General features: G+C 35.1%; 2 protein-coding genes across 3 annotated transcripts; one reads left to right on the top strand and one right to left on the bottom strand.

The window, feature by feature from the left end:
• Window positions 1-2: 2 nt before the first annotated feature.
• LOC135693940 (ciliary microtubule inner protein 2B) lies at window positions 3-20,429 on the bottom strand. 2 transcript variants are annotated; one of them, XM_065212531.2, is made up of 5 exons: window positions 17,509-20,429; window positions 16,189-16,292; window positions 1,764-2,099; window positions 876-1,058; window positions 3-131 (listed from the first exon to the last, which is right to left on the bottom strand). In XM_065212531.2, exons 2-5 carry the CDS (start codon window positions 16,208-16,210, stop codon window positions 46-48), a joined length of 627 nt encoding a protein of 208 aa, XP_065068603.1. In that variant the 5' UTR covers window positions 16,211-16,292; window positions 17,509-20,429; the 3' UTR covers window positions 3-45. The 2 variants fall into 2 exon arrangements, with proteins under 2 accessions (XP_065068603.1, XP_065068602.2); XM_065212530.2 differs by lacking the exon at window positions 16,189-16,292.
• Window positions 5,530-7,420, top strand: LOC135693936 (mitochondrial amidoxime reducing component 2-like). The gene has a single exon (XM_065212526.2). It carries the CDS (start codon window positions 5,625-5,627, stop codon window positions 6,552-6,554), a length of 930 nt encoding a protein of 309 aa, XP_065068598.2. The 5' UTR covers window positions 5,530-5,624; the 3' UTR covers window positions 6,555-7,420.
• Window positions 20,430-20,443: the final 14 nt, after the last annotated feature.

Genomic DNA, 20,443 nt, shown 5'->3' with positions numbered 1-20,443 from the left:
TAATTGTATCTTCATCGCTGCTGCTTTCATGTTTTGCTCTTTCCTTCAAGAAGCTTTCATTGCTTCCTTCGCCTTGCAAATTGCTTCCTTGGTGCTGTCTCCAAAACGCTTTCCAAATTTATACTTGGCACCTAAAATGACGTCACTGGTGAGAGATATTCTCTACACTTCACACGCTACTTATCTTAACTGTTGGTTAATTGAAGCGTCAGTGAAAAGAAAGAGGAGAATTGATAATAGTTTGCTCAGAATAACAATAGTTTTTCAGAGCAAAGCAAATTAGAAGACACATGGCATTTAAAAACTTTACAGTAAAGATGCAGTTTAGAAAGAAGATTTTCAATTTCGTTGTGTTACACGCTTTTTGTAAGAAACTTGGATCAGGACTAATTACTAGAAATTTCTTAATTTGTTATTTAAACTTTGGCAAACTTTTCGGGACCTAAAATTTCCTCATTGTTTTAAAGTTGAGCATTTTTGTAAGAATATAAACGCAGATCGTTTAGATCAAAATCAATGTAGATCAAAATCAAAAGTATGCAGTCTTTTCCAAACAAAACAACAAATTCAAAACTTTTGAACCTCTTTTCAATGAGATTGGGAATTTTGCATCAGTAGCTTCTCTGTCAAACCATCTTAATTTTGGAAAAATTATATCTTCAGCGTCTAAGTTGAGCCTGTTACAGTTCAAACCAGAATTACGAAAACGCTCAATCTTCGAAACTTGTACCAAATAATGTTGCACATTTACAGTATCCACAGTGTCAGTATTGCGTCAGTATTGCGTCAAGAAGCATTCATCGATAGACAATAGTTAAAAAATAGTACTGTTGGTAATTAAGGGACAGTCGTTAGATAAACAAACATTTACGTACCTTGTATATGACCTGTATATCTTGGTACCATCCCTGACTCTTGGTGATAAATTGTCACTGTTCTGACGTCTTGTCCAATTTTTCGATGAAGATCCAATGGTTTGTCATGGTAACTTAGGAAGTCTTTCATGTCGTCAGTGAATTCGCACAATGCTTTGTTCGTCACGACTGGGTATCTCATACCTTTGGAAATTAAAATATCCTTCATCTTTTAAAAGGTTGATTGGTTACGGCACTTAAAGATTTGTATGGGTTGGGAAAGAAGTGAAATTGTAATGGATACTTTGGGATGATAAAATTTTGAAATATATTTACAGCTTATGGCCAATAGTCATCTGCATTTCGAGGGGCCAACACATTGAATAGACTTGAATCGGAAATGAGCCCCGTCCCTAAGATTCTGTCATTCAAAACGAAACTAAAAGCTTTTAACTGAGTTCATACAACGAAAGCTGATATACATCTTTATCTTCATTTTTCAAGCAGGTTTTTAGCTTTAATAGTTAGGTTTATTTCTTTTGCTGGGACCATTGGAAGCTGTTGCATTATTATTTAATTTACTTGTATCCTAGGAAAAACTAATGTTTAAAATAAGCAACTAAGATAATGCATTGCCTTTCCTTGTTTCTTAGATGCCGGCTGCCCCGAACCACAGCCTGTGTTTTTGAACGCATCTAATTTGGATCAGCAAAGCGATTCTCTCTTGCAAAAAGCTAAAGAGATTTCAACGAAAACAATAGGATTTCCAGGGATTTTAGAATAAGATGATTGCATTTCAACCGAAGATTTCCATCGAGATTTCAATCAAATGATTTGTCCCTTGTTTGTACCAACCAAAAAGGTTGCACGTAAAGCGGCCTAGTGACAATAATAATATGTGTTTCTCACCCATGTACTGCCTAGCACGTGGGACAAACCCAGTGTACCCTGCAATGAAGTGTTTCCCAGGGTGGTCATTGCGTAGTGTATAGGGCGAGACTGAGTGTTGGGTGGTTTTGGGATAGTACATCTGCGCTTTTTCAGCAATTGGTTTCAATGGAGTAAGCAACCTTCCGTTCTGGACATGTCTCGATCTTATCTCTGCCAGTTTGTACAGGTGGGATCCACTCTGCCTGTCAGAGTTGTGGCTTGTCTTTTTGGCATTTGATTCCTGGTCTTCCTTAGCTCTTTTGATAAGAACAGCGTATCTTTCGCCAAAGAAGTGCTTCCCACATGGAATGTAGCCTGCAACAGATTAACACTATAACAAATGGCTCGAAAAAGCCTAGAACGAGCCTCCCATAAAGCTGACAGAAGAGCAAACTGGAAGAGCCGCACAGAATGTTACGATTCTTTCAAGGAATTTTAATGTTGGCTGCAGAGAAAAACGTATTCTTGAATCTGATTGCCATCTAAAGCTAACAGCCTCGTTTGAACAGAAAGGGTTGCTTTGCGTAGGGATAAACCCATACTTTGAAAAACCTTGTGTTCCATAGAATGAATGCAAAACTTTGTCTATTATGTCAATCACCAAATTATGATTCGAGTAGAAAAGCAATTCAGTTAGCAAAAACAAACTAAACTCCAAAAATAATCTAGAAAAATGTAAGACTTGCAAAACATAATCTAAGTTATTCGTAGCAGCGCCACGGGGGGATTGGCGGTGACATGCCCCCCTAGTTATAGGCAAGATTAATTTTGTATTCAGCCTGAATTCAATGAGAAATTGAATCAAGCTCAGCAAAAACCAAAGAAGAATGGATGTGGAAATATGTCATGGCGGTGTTGAGTTCTCCAATTAGTTTTGGTTAGTAGGAGAATATCAGCAAAACCGAAAGCATTGATTCCAAACTCGAAAAGCAGGGAAAATCGAGACTTATCAAACGAGACTTAAATATTCCGGTAGATATCTTAACCTGAAGAGTATCCAATTTATCCAATTTATCCAGTTTTCATCCAATTTAATTTCAAGATACGTTTACATCATTCAGAACTGCATACACGAATTCAATGGCTTTTTTGCTGAAACGTCGTGCGATACAAAGTTTCTTAATTAATACTCTTCTCCTATCATTGGTGAGACTTTTGGTATAAGATGGTAACACAATGTTGTGTTCCGCTTTTTATTCCGAATGCTTCAGCATACAAAGCCAGCCTTTTAAATGAGCCTTTTCTGCCTAACCTAAAGCAGTTCAGGTACCAAGTTGTAAAGCCAGACTATACTATTAAAGACCTAGTTACGGCAGCAAAACCAGTTTTGATCTCAGTTAAAACTTGAAGGCTACATGTATTCAGGCATATAAACATTTCTTTTTCAGGGGTGTAGTTTACGCGGCAGGAAAAGGATTGGTAATATGCTTCAAGTTTTAACTGAAGTCTAAATTGGTCTCCCAACCAAACAATAAATATTTTACATAGTCTACAGTCACATTCTACAGTGTGTGCTCTTAATTCTTTTTCAAATGATTGGGACTCTCTTAGAATGCGAGGTAGTGTTTGCCACAGCTTTTGACCTAAATATCTCACAGTTTCTATACCATAAGAAGTTGTCCTGGCTTTTGGAATGTAAATATTATTTTTAGTTCGCAAATCATAATGTACATTTCTTGCTTCAAAAAAATATCACTCATGGAACTAGGGTTCAGGTTATGTTTGGTTTCGTATATTGCTATCTTTGTATATTTCATTAGATTTTTAAATATTAACCAGCTATAGGGTGTGTGCGATAACTTTCCAACAGGAAAAAATGTATCTAAATGCATTTTCAACTTCAATTTCCAATACTTGTCGATAATTTACCATTTGCAAGATCTTTCGGCAAAAGTATAAAACTAACTGTGCAGATGTGCAAATGAGGTAGATAGACTCGTTTTATATATTGACTGGAAAAATGAAAAATTCTGCAAAAATTCATAACAGCTCTAAAAAAAGATACTATAGAAAAAAAGGTAACCTTATCAAATCTTAATCAATTTTTCTTTATTTTAAGAAAGGTTTGATTCAAAAGTTTTTTCTGTTCATAACTGGCAATATTTAAAAAATTAGTATCTTCTCTGGGAAAGCCCACTCCCTCCACTTCTTACAAAAAACGCAATATATCGAGAAATGAACCACCAGTGAATCCTCTTCTTTAGACCCCCACTTTTCTCGACGCTCTGCAGTGCCTGATTTGTTGTGAAAATGACAGCAACAACTTTAAATCATGCTACCAAGGAAAGGTATTTCAAGCAAATTACAAAGCTACATTATATAACATTATATTACATTAACATTCGACTAATTCTAGTCAGTTTAAAGGCAAGCAAGTCCCCCTCAATTATATTTCAATGCTCGACAGAAAAATTAAAAAAGCACAGCTGATAAACAGCTTTAACTTTCAACAAAAATGAAATTTTCAGAATATAATATTCAGAAAATTTGCAGGAATAATATTTCCTCGCGAATTTATATTTCATGCAAATATGCAGGGATAGCATTTCACAAATTTTATCATTCTTAAATATTTCACAGGTGTAAACTCTTGCGAATTTTGCATTCAATGGAATTTCGCCATGAAAAAGCTTTTGCGACTCTTGCATTTTTGAAAATTTCGTGAAATAAACTTTTGCGAATTTCGGTCTAACACGCGAAAAACGCAAAAAATTTAAAATATGCGAAAGTTTTTTCCTTGAAGGAAGATGGGACGACGATAAGGTCCTGCTAATAATCAGAAACATTTCGAAACCCTAGCTTGTGGTACAATCTGGTTTGTCTAATGACTGCTGTAAAAGTTGGACAAATGCTTCAATATGTTTGCCAAGGTCTGCGTTTTAAAACCATTTGTCAACTTTGTACCAACGTGAAATTTATAGATCCTTGCAGTTAAAATTTGAAAGTCAAAAATGCAGAACATACTAACTACTCAATGGTTACTTTAACCTTTAAAGCTCACAAATGAAACAGAACTTAAGGATCATAAAACTATTGGATGATCCCACAATATTACCGTATTTTCTTTAATAAGGGCCCAGCCTCAAAAAGCGCCCCTTGTATGTAACTATCAAAATCTTTAAAAGGGGCTACACTCAAAAAAGTACCCTTCCACAAAATGTTTTAGCTGAAAACAAATAATATATAAATAATGCTTGTGATAGGTTTTTTATTTCTGAATTAAATATGCCACTTTCATTATAACGTTTTTCCATATGTAATTAAAAAATGTGTGTACATTCAACTCTGTGTAATTCAAACTCTTTGGGGCATAGTAAAAATGTCCAAACTTCGAAAATCTTCAAAATTGCTTCATTAATACGAGATTTTTGGCAAATCGTGGATATTGCCTTAGTCATCCTTAAATTGAAGTTTTTATCCATTATAATCGCAACTTGCATAGCAGTTATAAAGAAAGTCGCTAGTACACCGGCAGAGCTTGAAACTTTCTAGAAAAAACGAGGCCAACTTCACGCTTAAGTTTCTTTGTTGTACTTGCAAACAGCTTATTTTTGATAACAAACAAACTGTGCGAAATGATGGCAAATGTAGAAGGCACCCATCCTCGAATCCCCCCAGCACCCCCTCGCACATCCCCGCACCCTATCACACCCCCCTCGCAAGCCCTCTTCAAACAAGCCTTCTTTCAAAGCTATCGACAATTCAAATTGCGCCCAAGGAAGTTTTCTTTATTATATTTGAGAGAGTGCAAGGCAAAGGCTCTTTCTTTTATAGAAATAGGCTCGAAATTTTGATTTGAAATTCATTTCCAATCCTTTATCCCCTGTGGTAATTTCCTTCATGTTCGTGATTCCTTTTGGTTTGGTCTGGTTGGTCGCAAATTACTTGGCAATGGCCAGAGAATACCAGCACATTGGCGTCGTTACTGGTTTAAATTTCTATCCACTGAAGTCTTGTAAGGGCATCGCTTTAACAGAAGCCAGTTGCAATGAGTATGGAATTGTCTATGACAGGCATTGGACGATTTTGGATCGTGGGGGGCGAATGGTCACTTTGCGGAGTAACACGGCCTTGGTACATATCATTCCGACCTTTGTTGATGGTTTCTTGAAAGTCGAGGCCCCTGGCATGGAACCACTTTTTGTTCCACTCAGTGTTGCTAAAGAAGAGCTAGAGATTGTTGATGTTGAGCTTTTTGGAATGTCTGGGTCAGGAATTCGTGTAAGCAAAGAAGCAGACGAGTGGCTTTCGAAATACTTGGGGAAGCCCCACTCACTGTTAGTGTTTGATTCCACGAGATGTATCCCAAGAAAGCTAACATTGCATATGTCGAATGCTAACAAACCTTATATACACGAAAAAGACAAAGTTGCTTTCTCTGATGGATGTCCGTACCTTTTAATATCAGAGGAATCTCTTGAAGAATTGAACAAGAATTGTGCTAAATTTAAATGCTCAATGGAAAGGTTTAGGCCAAATATTGTCATTAAAGGGGGTAATGCTTTTGAAGAGGACCAGTGGAACTATTTAAAAATTGGAACATCAGAGTTTCGATGCCTTCATAGATGTGGCCGTTGCACTGTGCCTAATGTTGATCCGGAGACTGGGTTAAGAGACAGCAAAGAACCGCTGCAAAGTCTCAGGTCTTTCAGACTTGTTCCTAAGGAGGAGGATCCATCATTTGGCAATTCCCCAGTTTTTGGAAGAAACTTGGGAATTGAAACGCCTGGCTCTGTTAAAGTTGGTGACATTGTTTATGGATCAAAGTGAAATGAGTATCTCTCAATAGCCAATATGAATATTAAATAGATTAGTACAATAGATAAGCAAATTTTTTTAATAATGACAATTTGACATTTTCAATGATAATATTTTCTATTTAGTGTACCCAGACAAAACTTTGTAATATGTTTTAATGAGACATGTGTTTCAAAAATTCTTTCTTAGATTCATGCCATTAAACATAATTGGAATTAAACCAGCCAATGTGCCTTAAAATATCAAAGCATAACAGGGGATTCATTCCATGTCACCCACTCTCTCATAGACCACCTTCGCCGATTTTGATAAATTTTAGCTTGTATATTTTTAAGACAATACTTTTTAAGAATATTGTCTTTTTACACTTGCCCTAGCTGTTAGTCTCTTAACTGTTCCTCCAATGCCATCACAGGGAGAATTGTTGTGGCTTGATGCAAATATTGTCCATTTTGCACACAACCTAAAATCTTGCAGATGGAATGTCTCATTCAAGAAATATTGGTAATACTTGTATTGGGAAGCACTGCCATCACAAAAATATTCTAAAATGACCAAAATCTGTGACTGGCTGTATCTCAGGAACACCTTAACCAATTGTGCTTAAATTTTGGGTGATTTGTCTTCTTCTGAGAATATACATGGTCAAATTTATCAAAATCCAAGTAGGTGGGTGATATGACCTTAAATTTGACATAGAATGACCCAGAGAGTCTGTTTTTATCTTTTTTCAATGCACTTTTTTTTTCATTTTTAATTTGACAAGCCTTTAATTTTGTATTAAAGTCGGCATCCAAAAGTTGGATTCTGTGATAAAAGTTGCAGCGTTCTTTAGAGGAAATATGATAATCTTTTATTTGAATTTTTGAGGTCTAAGAGATCTTGGGTTTTATTTGACAACTTTTTTGCTGATTTTGATGTTATCCTCAATGTTTTGATTGAAGCAGCAGTTTTTTTGAAAAAAAATTGTGCAAGGTTGCCAAGTTTTGGAAAATAATACCTGTGTGATTTCATGAGTGCAGCTAGGGAAAAATGGAACTTGGGTCTAGAGTTGGGGGCAGAAGAATTCTGAATTTAGTAGATCTGGAGTGCTCAAATGGCTTTAAACTTAACCATTCAGAGTGCCTAAACATTTTTTTTATTTCACATTGAAAACATTCGAGAAAAAACACAGAGAACAGGCTCTTAAACATAAGAGTAAACAATGGAATCAATGAACACTAATAATGAATAATTTGCAATGTTTTTCTTGTATTGCTTTTCTTGCAGTGTTTTTCATATAATGTTTTTGTTGCAATGTTTCTATTGTATTGCTTTCTTCCATTGCTTGCATGGAAATTTTTTATTTTTCTAGCAAAATTTTCTTGCAATTCTTTTCTCACAATGCTTTACTTGCACTGCTTTTCTTGCAACATTGTTTTTGCCTTTCTTTTCTTGCAATTACTTCTTTCAATGCTTTGCTTGCAATGCTTTTCTTGCAATGTTTTCTTTCAATGCTTTGCTTGCAATGATTTCTTTAAATGCTTTGATGGTAATGCTTTTCTTGCAATCCTTTTATTGCAATGCCTTTCTTGCAATGCTTTTTTGCAACGTTTTCTTGCAATGCTTTTCGCACAATGCTTTGCTTGCAATGCTTTTCTTGCAACACTGTTTTTGCCTTTCTTTTCTTGCAATTAATTCTTTCAATGCTTTTTTTGCAACGTTTTTTTGCTTTTCTTTTCTCGCAATGGTTTGCTTGCAATGCTTTTCTTGCAACGTTTTCTTGCAATGCTTTTCTCACAATGCTTTGCTTGCAATGCTTTTCTTGCAACATTGTTTTTGCCTTTCTTTTCTTGCAATGATTTCTTTCAATGTTTTGACGGCAATGCTTTTCGCACAATGCTTTGCTTGCAATGCTTTTCTTGTAACATTGTTTTTGCCTTTCTTTTCTTGCAATTACTTCTTTCAATGCTTTGCTTGCAATGCTTTTCTTGCAACGTTTTCTTGCTTTTTTTCTTGCAATTATTTCATTCCATGCTTTGCTTGCAATGCTTTTCTTGCAACGTTTTCTTTCAATGCTTTGCTTGCAATGATTTCTTTGAATGCTTTGATGGCAATGTTTTTCTTGCAATCCCTTTATTGCAATGCCTTTCTTGCAACGTTTTCTTGCAATGCCTTTCTTGCAACGTTTTCTGGCTTTTCTTTTCTTGCAATCCTTTTCTCACAGTTCTTTGCTTGCAATGCTTTTCTTGCAACGTTTTTTTGCTTTTCTTTTCTTGCAATGATTTCTTTCAATGCTTTGATGGCAATGCTTTTCTTGCAATCCTTTTATTGCAATGCTTTTCTTGCAACGTTTTTTTGCTTTTCTTTTCTTGCAATGATTTCTTTCAATGCTTTGATGGCAATGCTTTTCTTGCAATCCTTTTATTGCAATGCTTTTCTTGCAACGTTTTTTTTGCTTTTCTTTTCTTGCAATGATTTCTTTCAATGCTTTGATGGCAATGCTTTTCTTGCAATCCTTTTATTGCAATGCTTTTCTTGCAACGTTCTTTTGCTTTTCTTTTCTTGCAATGATTTCTTTCAATGCTTTGATGGCAATGCTTTTCTTGCAATCCTTTTATTGCAATGCTTTTCTTGCAACGTTTTTTTTGCTTTTCTTTTCTTGCAATGATTTCTTTGAATGCTTTGATGGCAATGCTTTTCTTGCAATCCTTTTATTGCAATGCTTTTCTTGCAACGTTTTTTTGCTTTTCTTTTCTTGCAATGATTTCTTTCAATGCTTTGATGGCAATGCTTTTCTTGCAATCCCTTTATTGCAATGCTTTTCTTGCAACGTTCTTTTGCTTTTCTTTTCTTGCAATGATTTCTTTCAATGCTTTGATGGCAATGCTTTTCTTGCAATCCTTTTATTGCAATGCTTTTCTTGCGACGTTTTTTTTGCTTTTCTTTTCTTGCAATGATTTCTTTCAATGCTTTGATGGCAATGCTTTTCTTGCAATCCTTTTATTGCAATGCTTTTCTTGCAACGTTTTTTTTGCTTTTCTTTTCTTGCAATGATTTCTTTCAATGCTTTGATGGCAATGCTTTTCTTGCAATCCTTTTATTGCAATGCTTTTCTTGCAACGTTTTTTTTGCTTTTCTTTTCTTGCAATGATTTCTTTCAATGCTTTGATGGCAATGCTTTTCTTGCAATCCTTTTATTGCAATGCTTTTCTTGCAACGTTTTTTTTGCTTTTCTTTTCTTGCAATGATTTCTTTCAATGCTTTGATGGCAATGCTTTTCTTGCAATCCTTTTATTGCAATGCTTTTCTTGCAACGTTTTTTTTGCTTTTCTTTTCTTGCAATGATTTCTTTGAATGCTTTGATGGCAATGCTTTTCTTGCAATCCTTTTATTGCAATGCCTTTCTTGCAACGTTTTTTTTGCGTTTCTTTTCTTGCAATGATTTCTTTGAATGCTTTGATGGCAATGCTTTTCTTGCAATCCTTTTATTGCAATGCCTTTCTTGCAACGTTTTTTTGCTTTTCTTTTCTTGCAATGATTTCTTTGAATGCTTTGATGGCAATGCTTTTCTTGCAATCCTTTTATTGCAATGCTTTTCTTGCAACGTTTTTTTGCTTTTCTTTTCTTGCAATGATTTCTTTGAATGCTTTGATGGCAATGCTTTTCTTGCAATCCTTTTATTGCAATGCCTTTCTTGCAACGTTTTTTTGCTTTTCTTTTCTTGCAATGATTTCTTTGAATGCTTTGATGGCAATGCTTTTCTTGCAATCCTTTTATTGCAATGCTTTTCTTGCAACGTTTTTTTTGCTTTTCTTTTCTTGCAATGATTTCTTTCAATGCTTTGATGGCAATGCTTTTCTTGCAATCCTTTTATTGCAATGCTTTTCTTGCAACGTTTTTTTTGCTTTTCTTTTCTTGCAATGATTTCTTTCAATGCTTTGATGGCAATGCTTTTCTTGCAATCCTTTTATTGCAATGCTTTTCTTGCAACGTTTTTTTTGCTTTTCTTTTCTTGCAATGATTTCTTTCAATGCTTTGATGGCAATGCTTTTCTTGCAATCCTTTTATTGCAATGCTTTTCTTGCAACGTTTTTTTTGCTTTTCTTTTCTTGCAATGATTTCTTTCAATGCTTTGATGGCAATGCTTTTCTTGCAATCCTTTTATTGCAATGCTTTTCTTGCAACGTTTTTTTTGCTTTTCTTTTCTTGCAATGATTTCTTTCAATGCTTTGATGGCAATGCTTTTCTTGCAATCCTTTTATTGCAATGCTTTTCTTGCAACGTTTTTTTTGCTTTTCTTTTCTTGCAATGATTTCTTTCAATGCTTTGATGGCAATGCTTTTCTTGCAATCCTTTTATTGCAATGCTTTTCTTGCAACGTTTTTTTGCTTTTCTTTTCTTGCAATGATTTCTTTGAATGCTTTGATGGCAATGTTTTTCTTGCAATCCCTTTATTGCAATGCCTTTCTTGCAACGTTTTCTTGTTGCAATGCCTTTCTTGCAACGTTTTTTTGCTTTTCTTTTCTTGCAATGATTTCTTTCAATGCTTTGATGGCAATGCTTTTCTTGCAATCCTTTTATTGCAATGCTTTTCTTGCAACGTTTTTTTTGCTTTTCTTTTCTTGCAATGATTTCTTTCAATGCTTTGATGGCAATGCTTTTCTTGCAATCCTTTTATTGCAATGCTTTTCTTGCAACGTTTTTTTTGCTTTTCTTTTCTTGCAATGATTTCTTTCAATGCTTTGATGGCAATGCTTTTCTTGCAATCCTTTTATTGCAATGCTTTTCTTGCAACGTTTTTTTTGCTTTTCTTTTCTTGCAATGATTTCTTTCAATGCTTTGATGGCAATGCTTTTCTTGCAATCCTTTTATTGCAATGCTTTTCTTGCAACGTTTTTTTTGCTTTTCTTTTCTTGCAATGATTTCTTTCAATGCTTTGATGGCAATGCTTTTCTTGCAATCCTTTTATTGCAATGCTTTTCTTGCAACGTTTTTTTGCTTTTCTTTTCTTGCAATGATTTCTTTGAATGCTTTGATGGCAATGTTTTTCTTGCAATCCCTTTATTGCAATGCCTTTCTTGCAACGTTTTCTTGTTGCAATGCCTTTCTTGCAACGTTTTTTTGCTTTTCTTTTCTTGCAATGATTTCTTTCAATGCTTTGATGGCAATGCTTTTCTTGCAATCCTTTTATTGCAATGCTTTTCTTGCAACGTTTTTTTTGCTTTTCTTTTCTTGCAATGATTTCTTTCAATGCTTTGATGGCAATGCTTTTCTTGCAATCCTTTTATTGCAATGCTTTTCTTGCAACGTTTTTTTTGCTTTTCTTTTCTTGCAATGATTTCTTTCAATGCTTTGATGGCAATGCTTTTCTTGCAATCCTTTTATTGCAATGCTTTTCTTGCAACGTTTTTTTTGCTTTTCTTTTCTTGCAATGATTTCTTTCAATGCTTTGATGGCAATGCTTTTCTTGCAATCCTTTTATTGCAATGCTTTTCTTGCAACGTTTTTTTTGCTTTTCTTTTCTTGCAATGATTTCTTTGAATGCTTTGATGGCAATGCTTTTCTTGCAATCCTTTTATTGCAATGCCTTTCTTGCAACGTTTTTTTTGCTTTTCTTTTCTTGCAATGATTTCTTTGAATGCTTTGATGGCAATGCTTTTCTTGCAATCCTTTTATTGCAATGCCTTTCTTGCAACGTTTTTTTGCTTTTCTTTTCTTGCAATGATTTCTTTGAATGCTTTGATGGCAATGCTTTTCTTGCAATCCTTTTATTGCAATGCTTTTCTTGCAACGTTTTTTTGCTTTTCTTTTCTTGCAATGATTTCTTTGAATGCTTTGATGGCAATGCTTTTCTTGCAATCCTTTTATTGCAATGCCTTTCTTGCAACGTTTTTTTGCTTTTCTTTTCTTGCAATGATTTCTTTGAATGCTTTGATGGCAATGCTTTTCTTGCAATCCTTTTATTGCAATGCTTTTCTTGCAACGTTTTTTTGCTTTTCTTTTCTTGCAATGATTTCTTTGAATGCTTTGATGGCAATGTTTTTCTTGCAATCCCTTTATTGCAATGCCTTTCTTGCAACGTTTTCTTGTTGCAATGCCTTTCTTGCAACGTTTTTTTGCTTTTCTTTTCTTGCAATGATTTCTTTCAATGCTTTGATGGCAATGCTTTTCTTGCAATCCTTTTATTGCAATGCTTTTCTTGCAACGTTTTTTTGCTTTTCTTTTCTTGCAATGATTTCTTTCAATGCTTTGATGGCAATGCTTTTCTTGCAATCCTTTTATTGCAATGCTTTTCTTGCAACGTTTTTCTTGCTTTTCTTTTCTTGCAATGATTTCTTTCAATGCTTTGATGGCAATGCTTTTCTTGCAATCCTTTTATTGCAATGCTTTTCTTGCAACGTTTTTTTGCTTTTCTTTTCTTGCAATGATTTCTTTCAATGCTTTGATGGCAATGCTTTTCTTGCAATCCCTTTATTGCAATGCTTTTCTTGCAACGTTCTTTTGCTTTTCTTTTCTTGCAATGATTTCTTTCAATGCTTTGATGGCAATGCTTTTCTTGCAATCCTTTTATTGCAATGCTTTTCTTGCAACGTTTTTTTTGCTTTTCTTTTCTTGCAATGATTTCTTTCAATGCTTTGATGGCAATGCTTTTCTTGCAATCCTTTTATTGCAATGCTTTTCTTGCAACGTTTTTTTTGCTTTTCTTTTCTTGCAATGATTTCTTTCAATGCTTTGATGGCAATGCTTTTCTTGCAATCCTTTTATTGCAATGCTTTTCTTGCAACGTTTTTTTTGCTTTTCTTTTCTTGCAATGATTTCTTTCAATGCTTTGATGGCAATGCTTTTCTTGCAATCCTTTTATTGCAATGCTTTTCTTGCAACGTTTTTTTTGCTTTTCTTTTCTTGCAATGATTTCTTTCAATGCTTTGATGGCAATGCTTTTCTTGCAATCCTTTTATTGCAATGCTTTTCTTGCAACGTTTTTTTTGCTTTTCTTTTCTTGCAATGATTTCTTTGAATGCTTTGATGGCAATGCTTTTCTTGCAATCCTGTTATTGCAATGCCTTTCTTGCAACGTTTTTTTTGCTTTTCTTTTCTTGCAATGATTTCTTTGAATGCTTTGATGGCAATGCTTTTCTTGCAATCCTTTTATTGCAATGCTTTTCTTGCAACGTTTTTTTGCTTTTCTTTTCTTGCAATGATTTCTTTGAATGCTTTGATGGCAATGTTTTTCTTGCAATCCCTTTATTGCAATGCCTTTCTTGCAACGTTTTCTTGTTGCAATGCCTTTCTTGCAACGTTTTTTTGCTTTTCTTTTCTTGCAATGATTTCTTTCAATGCTTTGATGGCAATGCTTTTCTTGCAATCCTTTTATTGCAATGCTTTTCTTGCAACGTTTTTTTGCTTTTCTTTTCTTGCAATGATTTCTTTCAATGCTTTGATGGCAATGCTTTTCTTGCAATCCTTTTATTGCAATGCTTTTCTTGCAACGTTTTTTTGCTTTTCTTTTCTTGCAATGATTTCTTTGAATGCTTTGATGGCAATGCTTTTCTTGCAATCCTTTTATTGCAATGCTTTTCTTGCAACGTTTTTTTGCTTTTCTTTTCTTGCAATGATTTCTTTCAATGCTTTGATGGCAATGCTTTTCTTGCAATCCTTTTATTGCAATGCTTTTCTTGCAACGTTTTTTTTGCTTTTCTTTTCTTGCAATGATTTCTTTCAATGCTTTGATGGCAATGCTTTTCTTGCAATCCTTTTATTGCAATGCTTTTCTTGCAACGTTTTTTTTGCTTTTCTTTTCTTGCAATGATTTCTTTCAATGCTTTGATGGCAATGCTTTTCTTGCAATCCTTTTATTGCAATGCTTTTCTTGCAACGTTTTTTTTGCTTTTCTTTTCTTGCAATGATTTCTTTGAATGCTTTGATGGCAATGCTTTTCTTGCAATCCCTTTATTGCAATGCCTTTCTTGCAACGTTTTCTTGTTGCAATGCCTTTCTTGCAACGTTTTTTTGCTTTTCTTTTCTTGCAATGATTTCTTTCAATGCTTTGATGGCAATGTTTTTCTTGCAATCCTTTTATTGCAATGCTTTTCTTGCAACGTTTTTTTGCTTTTCTTTTCTTGCAATGATTTCTTTGAATGCTTTGATGGCAATGTTTTTCTTGCAATCCTTTTATTGCAATGCTTTTCTTGCAACGTTTTTTTGCTTTTCTTTTCTTGCAATGATTTCTTTCAATGCTTTGATGGCAATGCTTTTCTTGCAATCCTTTTATTGCAATGCCTTTCTTGCAACGTTTTTTTTGCTTTTCTTTTCTTGCAATGATTTCTTTGAATGCTTTGATGGCAATGTTTTTCTTGCAATCCTTTTGTTGAAATGCTTTTCTCACAACGTTTTTTTGCTTTTCTTTTCTTGCAATGATTTCTTTCAATGCTTTGATGGCAATGTTTTTCTTGCAATCCTTTTATTGAAATGCTTTTCTCACAACGTTTTTTTGCTTTTCTTTTCTTGCAATGATTTCTTTGAATGCTTTGATGGCAATGCTTTTCTTGCAATCCTTTTGTTGCAATGCCTTTCTTGCAACGTCTTCTTGGAATGCTTTTCTCGCAACGTTTTCTTGCTTTTCTTTTCTTGCAATGATTTCTTTGAATGCTTTGATGGCAATGTTTTTCTTGCAATCCTTTTATTGCAATGCTTTTCTTGCAACGTTTTTTTGCTTTTCTTTTCTTGCAATGATTTCTTTCAATGCTTTGATGGCAATGCTTTTCTTGCAATCCTTTTGTTGCAATGCCTTTCTTGCAACGTCTTCTTGGAATGCTTTTCTCGCAACGTTTTCTTGCTTTTCTTTTCTTGCAATGATTTCTTTTTCTGACCATAAAATTGACCATTCCAGTCGAAAAGTTTTCATTGTGATTGCCTTTCTTTTCCCTTCATAGCTCAAGTTTTGTTTAAATCATCGCTATAGCAGATTGAACTCATCTCATCTAATACTAGATAGGGTACCGAAGGCCCCATGTGTTAGCGCTGTATAATATTGGCCTGTGTCAAATAGAGCATTTCTACATGGCCCTTGAAAGCAAGCTCGGCCAAGGAATGACCAAGGCCTCCAGTCTCTCGCAAAACTAGAGAAACGCGCTCTTTAGGTATAATTGTTAAAATAGTTTCTTAAGGATTCTTAACTATATTGCGCAACGATACAATATTTATGAATCAGAGACACGGAGATCGTTCTTCTCTGTGATAAAACTACAGCCATTGATTGAAGGGCAACCTTTTGTCTTTCGTACTCTTAATTCGCATTTCTGCATTGCAACTCTTGAGTTTCTCACGAAGATATTTGTATGTAAAACTTAATATTTGTGTGTACACTAGAAGTATAAACTTATGTCATGGTGTACATTTGTAAATTTGAATTTTTGCTCTTGCCTACCGGAGATCTCGTAGGAAACTGTCGTACACTGCAGTTCGGGTAACTAGCTAAGTTTGGACTTCTAGCCTGTCTGCATGTTTCTGTGATCGAATTGAACAATAGTCCTAATAGTTCAAATCTACGCGCATATTATTCTATTTCAATGATGAGAAAGTGGGTCTTGACTCTGAAATTCCCGCAGTTTGGGCAAAACAACATCGCTGAACAAAAATTAATTCAATTCAATACAAAACCTACCCTTTTCTAACGTGTGACCCATTCTTCTTTAAGTGCGACCTCTTTTCTAATTGTGCGACCCATTCTGCTTTATGTGCGATTTGCAGTATTTTATGCGACTGAAACTAAAAATTTGTGACGAGTTTCATTTTTCTGCGAGTCTTTTTTCTTTTTGTGCGACTCACTTGAATTTTGTGTGAGTGGTTTTTCTTTCTACGTGAATCGGTTTGTTTCAATGTGAATCTGTTTCGTTTCTATGCGAATCAGTTTATTTCAGTGAGTGGCAGTTATGGGCCACCGTATATTTGTAATCAACTACAACACAAATCGAAAGGTATTTAAATGAAACATTTTAGGCAAGACTTGGCGTGAGGTATCAAGGATAATTCCATATTTTCTTGACCCTGTGCACAAATTCAAAAGGTACCCGGAGATTCTTGAAACCGTTAATCTAAAGAGTTATTGAGAAAAATTATGTCGAAATGTCTCATGAATATCTTGATAAAGATGTAAAAGAGAAAAGCGTGAGCCGTATAGTACTAATGACTATTTGGAAAACAAAGGTAGGCGAAGCTAGAGTCAAAATTTAGTTTCATAAATATAACCCTAGCGTACAGGGACTTCATCGTAATTACAAATATTGCTTTGCATTTTTACATTTTTTAGGTAAAGAAGATACAAGGCACGCCCATCTTTCCCACAAAGCCCTTTTGACAAGAGTGTAAGACATAGTGCAGACAAAAAAACGAAAATCTTCGCGGCTTTCGGAGAGCCACGTTGATCAATTTTATTGAATAATATATTATGGAAATTCCCGACTATTTACTCTGCACAGTCTGCAAGTGATTAGTAGACAGCAGATAACAATGATTGCATATTTCAATTGCTTTGCATATATTTTTTGCTGAGCCCAAAATATTCGAAGGCGGAAATAAAATTTGGTATGATGATGCATATGGATCAGAAGGCTAGCATATAACACTCCTTCTGTCTACTCTTGATTATGATGCAAATTGCCCTATTCTTTGTTCGAAAAGCAGCCTAGCTAAGCGTTAGTGAAATGCATCAAGGTGCAAGCCTCAGGATGACAAGCAACAGTCTTCGTTTTGCTGCCCTTTTTGTTGACTACTTATAATATACAAAAGATTCTTCGTACTTGCACTTTTCAAATTATTTTTAAATTTTGATTCTGTTCATTAAATAAAGAAACCTGTTCATTTTCCCGATCAAACAATGTGATTTTAGTATAAGCAAGATAAAAAAAAGTTCTTTATTTTATCTTGGTATTATGCTTTTCTTTTCACTTATTTCCTTCAGATATTCACGCAAAGCTTCTCATACCTGTATATCCTGGTATCATGTTATGCTCACTGCTGTTATTTGTTGCTGATCCAATATTGCTTTCTGTACTTGCCATTTTGAATTTTCCCGAGATTTGTCAATGCAACCATGAAGTGCAGGTCGGACTGCATTTAAGTTACGCGATTGAACTTGAAGTAGTTTCACCCTAGCATGTCTTATGACGTAAGATGAAAGATGTGACGTTTGAATGTGATCATAAAATTGATGGAGTTGCTCCATGATTCGAGCATAATTTTTTTGTAGTCATTAGGATGGCTTCACAACTGCTCGATAAATGAATCACTTGTCCAATTTATAGTAGCCTGCACGCAGACTCAACTGGTTTTCCCAGAGATGAATTAAGTTGAATGAAAAAACCAATCGAGTCTGCGCGCAGGCTAAGTTTTAGTTGTTGTTTTTATTTAAAAACCGCGGAGGCTTGCATCAAGTACCAAATATTTCGGCGCGATTTACAACCGAATTTTTTTTGGAACCGAAATCTTTTATCACCGAAATTTCAAAACGACAGAACATGTCGGAACTTTTCCATTGCTTTCGGGCATTTTGCTTCTAACCATAATTGCTACACGTACGTAGTTGGTAAATTATTTGCTATAAATGCAGAATTGTGTAGTGATTAGTTGTTTTTCCTGCGGTTCACTTAGATGGATCGCATGGTGAACTCGTTAGGATCGCGGGAGAACCTTTAACATTGCTTGTTTACTCCATAACTTGGCTACAGATACATGTTTAGGTAAATTTAGTTATAAGCGTTCAGCGTGTTATAGGCATGCAGCGTTATTTCTACATAGAAATTGCTGTTAATTAGCTTTAGTGACGTAAAACTGCACATGTTATTCTTGCTTCTTATTGGTAGTTAAATTTGGAGAATTTTGTAGGGTTACTCAGAACCAGGGACTGTAGATTTAAAAGAGAGCGCGTTAATTGTGAATTCAGATGCATCGTAAGATGTAAACACGAAAGACAGGAAACATAGCCTGACAATCTGACATTCAAGATAATGTTTACTTTCTCAACGGATTCTTGTAGTAGGGAGTCCAGGCTTTCATAATCTGCCAGGTGACTTTTTTAAAAATGCCTGGATGTCACGGGACTGATGACATCATTTAAAGGTAAAAAATCAGACAAAATCATCGCTAGCTCTTTACTGGATTGTTATTTTTTGACGCAAATTACATATTTTGACTCGTCTCGTTGCAAGCTTTTAATTGATGTACATTTAAGCATAATTTTCCGCCATCAGTATTTTTATTTTGACGTCATCAAAAATTTGCATGACGTCATCAAAGATCTTATTGTCATAAAATGATACATTGGCATAACTTTGTATTAATATGAGGCTCGATGTCACCAAAAGCATTTTCTTAATACTTTTTTCAATCAAATAATTAGTATTTAGATCATTTAAATTACGTTTGCACGAACTGCAGTAGCAAAATTTCGAATAAGGTAGTGCTATCTGACGAGTCAGTCACTTCTTCCTCGGTAGTTGCAAAGTCTTGCTCCCACTCTGAACCGGACAATAAGTTCTTTGCATCTGCATTTGACTATTGCACTAAGTCGGAAGAATGTCTTGAAACTATAGGCTATCCAAGATGCCCTCGCGCTGGGCTGAAGGTACATGACTTTCTTTAATAAGACTATCTTCTCCTGCGAAATATGATCATCGCACCCTTACTTCATCTGGCGTTTTCTGGTGGTTGATTTACATATGGATTTGACTCCTTGCACATGAAATTAAGAAGAACAGCTTCATTTCCCTGTCACAGCACACCTTCAGGAGTTGCAAGACTAGAACTATGGTTTTGATGAGATGTGCAAATGCCTTTTCGATAGAGACAGCCTTGCCAGTCTCAAAAGCTTGGTGGTCATCCTTCACTATTGAGACTGCTTTCGTTTTTTTAGATTTTTGTGCGCTCGACAAAGTAGAAGTGAGTCATCAAGGCTAGTGCATAAAAAAGTTTAGAGCAAAAGATACTCCAAGGTAAAATAGGGTTTTTTACAATGATGTAAACAAAAAAATCTATTAAAACTTGCTCCCAAAATATCTCTAAGCGCTGAGGGTCACAGGCTCGTGACAGTTCCATTGGTTATAACTTACGGAGAAGAAGCATGGAAGACTTCAAAAGCAAATAGAAGTCCTTCCAAGGTGAAACCACAAAAAGGCTCAAACCAGAATGATTTTGCATGCTAACTCGACAGATGCAAAAGTAGTTGTTGTTGCGAAGGATACTGATGTATTTGTGCTGCTTGTTCATGCAATGCAGAAGTGCATACCCACAAATGAGTAATTTATGTGCATAAACAACAAGCAAATCGTCGAGATTTGAGGCATCGCTGAAACTTTTGGTTCCAAAATTTGCTGTGTTCTCCCACAGATCCATGGAATTATGGGCTGAGACTCTCAGAAAGAGTTATCGCAGACGCAAAGACATTCGCGAAACTGTAGAACATAGTGAAACACTATATCAAAGCCGCTTATGGACAAGGATTCGTATTTATCACATCTGAAGACAAAATCATCTGCAGCAGTTCCACAGATCCACAATCATTCAATCAGAGAAGAATTAAATTGTGTCAACTTAACAAGGTTATTTTGGTTACCGTGTTTAGATGCAATTACTACAAGACATGTCCCAAAAGCCTGAAGTTGAAATTCGGACGACATATTTGTCTGTTAGACTTTCTCTAAAACCCTTGTCACTTCGAGTAGTCAACGAATTGAGAGTCAAAAAGCGAGCGACTCGTGTTGAGGTTAATCACTTACTGAATTACTATACAATAGGCTTAGTGTTATATACAAACGAAAGCGAGGTTAGCATAATAATTATTTATGTTAATAAACGACATTCCTACTACAAGTTCTGCACCAAAACTGTTCGGTACTTTGCCTTTAAACTGTAACGTGTGCATG

The sequence above is a fragment of the Rhopilema esculentum genome, chromosome 11, assembly GCF_057945365.1.
Source record: "Rhopilema esculentum isolate cy_ngs chromosome 11, ASM5794536v1, whole genome shotgun sequence".
Lineage (NCBI taxonomy): Eukaryota > Metazoa > Cnidaria > Scyphozoa > Rhizostomeae > Rhizostomatidae > Rhopilema > Rhopilema esculentum.
Note: the sequence above shows the minus strand (reverse complement) of the source record. Positions and strands in the feature narration are given on the sequence as shown.